A 3,586-nucleotide genomic window follows, 5' to 3' on the forward strand; every position below is an offset into this window, starting at 1 on the left:
ACCCACCCCCTCTGCCCCACCCCACAGCTGATGGCGTTTGTGGCAGAAGAGAGGAAACGCTACAAGGTCTACCCGCCCCCGGAGCAAGTCTTCACCTGGACGCGGATGTGTGATATCAAGGATGTGAGTAGAGCTGCGGGTGCTGGGGGGAGATGGGGGCGTTGCTCTGGCTGCTGCTGCTGCTGCTGCTGCTGCTGCTGCACTTAAAAATGAGAAGCACACGGGGCTGGATGTGCAAACACGTTCATTTGGTGTTTGGTCTCTTCAGTGTCAGCCCCATGTGATGTGGATGCTGTTGTTTCTCTCGTATAACCTGTAAATCCTGACTTCTCTTCCATCTCTGCTACTGAAATGTAATTTTATTGCTTTATTACTCTCACCAGCCACAGAATTTCCTTTAAAACTTTTGGACTTTTGACCTTATTTTCATTGTTACCAACTTAATCTGGTGATTGATGTTTGAATTTCATCTCTTGTGGGTTTTTTCCACTAATCTCTAATGAACTATAATTAAAAAAAAAAGTCAGTGTCTTAAGGTAATCCTGTTGCCAACAAGCTGTATTAAAAAAACAGCGCAGCAAGTGTGGCATAAAGCTAAAACATGAGGAAATTTACTTGGAAAACACCTTCACAAGATGTTTTGTTGTGGCTCTTTGAAAAGGTTGGGTTTTCACACTCTACATGTCTTCATAACCTTGGCAGCAAAGCTGTGGCAGTGTTAATTCTCAGCGTTAGGTGGAGACTGTTCTTTAACTTGTGTAGAATGAGATGTCAGCGGTTTAACTTCAGTTTCTGGGGGCTTTGTTTGTTTGTTTTAATCTGATCTGTGTTTGTTTTGGGATAAAGCTCATTTATAAGCTTTCTTTTTTTCTTTCCTTCCCTCTTTTGGGAATGATACTGATTATAATTGAGTGCTAACAAAGCTCTGCTTTCAGGTGAAGGTTGTCATTTTGGGACAAGATCCGTATCATGGACCTAATCAAGCTCACGGGCTCTGTTTCAGTGTCCAGAAGCCTGTTCCACCTCCCCCCAGGTATGACAGCACTCAATTTGCAAAATTCCTTTCCTTGACAATTTTTCTGCAGCTCTTTGTTGCTCTCAGCCATGAACCAGGTCATTGATAGGAAATGTGCTGCGAGTACTGAAATTTGAGTTGTGCACTGCCTAGAAAATACATCACTGCAAAAGTGTGGGTAATTCTGTGTAGTTTGGTGTTCTGAAACACATACTGGATCTAAATTTGCATTTTTGATTGTGCTGAGATCTTGTTAAGCTTCTATCCAGGCACACCAAGGGGAGTCCTTGCTACCCTGCTTCTACAAATAGCTTCATTATATTAAAGAAGATTAAAATCAATGCCCTTCTTGCCTAGTGTAAGAGCAGTGAGTGGTGCTGTTTGCTCTTATCTTTAAACACACGTGTTAAAAAAACTTCTGATGGTTTTTGTTTGCAGTTTAGAAAATATTTACAAAGAACTGTCTACGGATATTGAGGATTTCACTCATCCTGGTCATGGTGATCTAACTGGCTGGGCTAAGCAAGGTGAGTTAGTAGACCCTCTAGTAACGTGTCCATTGTTAGTCATGAAGAAGCCTGTCTAGAAGATAGACCCCATGGTTGGAAACAGTTTGTAAAAGAGAACGTCAGTTCTGAGTGCCTGTCACTCAGCAGGTACCTTCAAATGAAAATTTAATTTATCACTTCTCAAGGGAAGCAGGAAAAAAGCAATTAGCACTTGATTTTTGTTCCATCCTCGGTGGATCTGCTTGCTTTGCCAGGAGTGCTCCTGCTCAACGCTGTCCTGACGGTGCGAGCTCACCAGGCCACCTCGCACAAGGAGAGGGGCTGGGAGCAGTTCACGGACGTGGTGGTGTCCTGGCTCAACAAGAACTTGCACGGAGTTGTCTTCATGCTTTGGGGAGCCTACGCCCAGAAGAAAGGCAGCTCCATTGACAGGGTACGGGTTACTCCTCCTCATCTCCTCCCTCTCCCTCATTTTTCTCTTCAGTTGGGTGGACACTAGAGGGCACTTCCCTTACAGAATTGAGGGGTTTTTTTTCTCTGCTTGAACTCTGCTGTCAAATTTAGTTGCCCTTCTGTTCCAGCTTAGCCTTTCCCAGAATTAAGCAACCAAAAGTGGAGCAAGTGTAACCTTCTGTTGTCAGAAAAGCAGCCAGTTGAGGACAGAACTGTTTTTTTCTAAGAAAAGACTCCTGAATAAGTATAAAATTTGCTGTTAGGATGACAGCAATTGAAAACCAGCCAAGATATTATTGCTGCTTGACGTAGTATGTCCTCCTCTGCGCAGTGGGATAAAGGTCTTGGTCCTCATGGCCAGTTCCTCAGGTCCTCAGGCTGGTGGCCGAGGAGGTGTAGAGAGGAAATCACACCTGCTTGGTTGGGGCAGACGCAGCCAGCCTTGAGCTGGGAGCTGAGAACATGCAAATCTTAACGGGCTGTTTCCTCTGATGCTTTACAGAAACGCCACCACGTCCTGCAGACGGTTCATCCCTCCCCCCTCTCTGTCAACAGGGGGTTTTTTGGCTGTCGGCATTTCTCCAAGACGAATGAATTGCTGAAGAAATCAGGCAAGAAGCCCATCGACTGGCGAGCGCTCTGAGCTGCAGGAGAGGCTGTGGTGTCTCCTGGTTGGAAACTGCCCCTGTTTCAGGGGTTGTCTCATTTCTGAAAAACTTCTGCTGACCTGAGAATTCCTCTTTGGATGTTGATCGAGGAACAACCGACCAAACTTTCAGAGATGTTGTATTTTTTTTTTAAATGTTTATTAAAGTGCAGGTTGGAGTATTACATGGACAACTTCTCTGCTGTTTGAACAGGTTTCAGCCTAGTTTGATGCAAAGAAAACAGTTCTATATTAATTTGTATTTGTTCTTGTAATGGGAATAATTTTCAAGCTCTTGAGAAGGGATGTCAGTTCTTACAGGTGAAGCTGTTCAGCTTGTGTAAATAAATACGCTGCTGTGCTTCCTCCCACTCCTTTACCTCCTGCTCTGCAAATCCAGGTTTCATATTGGGGTGTGGAGCTGACTCCACGGGAGAAAAGGCACCTGCTTTTGGTTTTAGCTTTTGCTACAGATTATGAGATTTATTAGCAATCCAGCCTCATGGCACAGTAAAGACTGCAGGCTCTCAGGAGTGTTACTGGGTGTATCTGTACTCTCAAGATTTCAGGGTTAATCCCCCCAGCAGCCAAGGGGAGGCTGTGACCAAGGCTCTGGTCATGCTCTGAGTTTTTTGTGGGCATTTAGAGGGGAAAACCATAAATTTTTAGATGGTTACTGGGTGTGTTTATCGTTTGGATGACAGGTGAGCTGCAGTGACCGTGAACTTTGTGGTACCTGCCAGTGGCAGCAGCAAAGGTTGGTTCTTCAAGATCTGCCAGTTGATGGGCTGATGGCTGCAGATTATTTAAGATCTTTTTAAGATCCCAAATTAAAAAGATCTTAAGATCTTTTTAAGATCTTAAAATGGAGGGATTATTTAAGATCTTTTTAAGATCTTAAAGCGGAGGGGTTTTTGTGCTTTGCCTTCCTAGGAGCAAATGGAGGTTTCTAGCTATTGTTGA

The 3,586-nt window shown here is 44.2% G+C and overlaps 1 protein-coding gene across 1 annotated transcript; it reads left to right on the top strand.

Annotated features, from left to right (window-relative positions):
* Positions 1-24: 24 nt before the first annotated feature.
* On the top strand, positions 25-2,703 carry UNG (uracil DNA glycosylase; the record flags this gene model as incomplete). Its single annotated transcript, XM_010166939.2, has 5 exons — positions 25-123; positions 936-1,033; positions 1,454-1,542; positions 1,779-1,957; positions 2,480-2,703. Coding segments are annotated over 5 exons (606 nt in total), but the record flags the coding sequence as incomplete, so codon positions are not given.
* Positions 2,704-3,586: the final 883 nt, after the last annotated feature.

Source organism: Antrostomus carolinensis, unplaced genomic scaffold (genome assembly GCF_000700745.2).
Source record: "Antrostomus carolinensis isolate BGI_N321 unplaced genomic scaffold, ASM70074v2 Scaffold41084, whole genome shotgun sequence".
Lineage (NCBI taxonomy): Eukaryota > Metazoa > Chordata > Aves > Caprimulgiformes > Caprimulgidae > Antrostomus > Antrostomus carolinensis.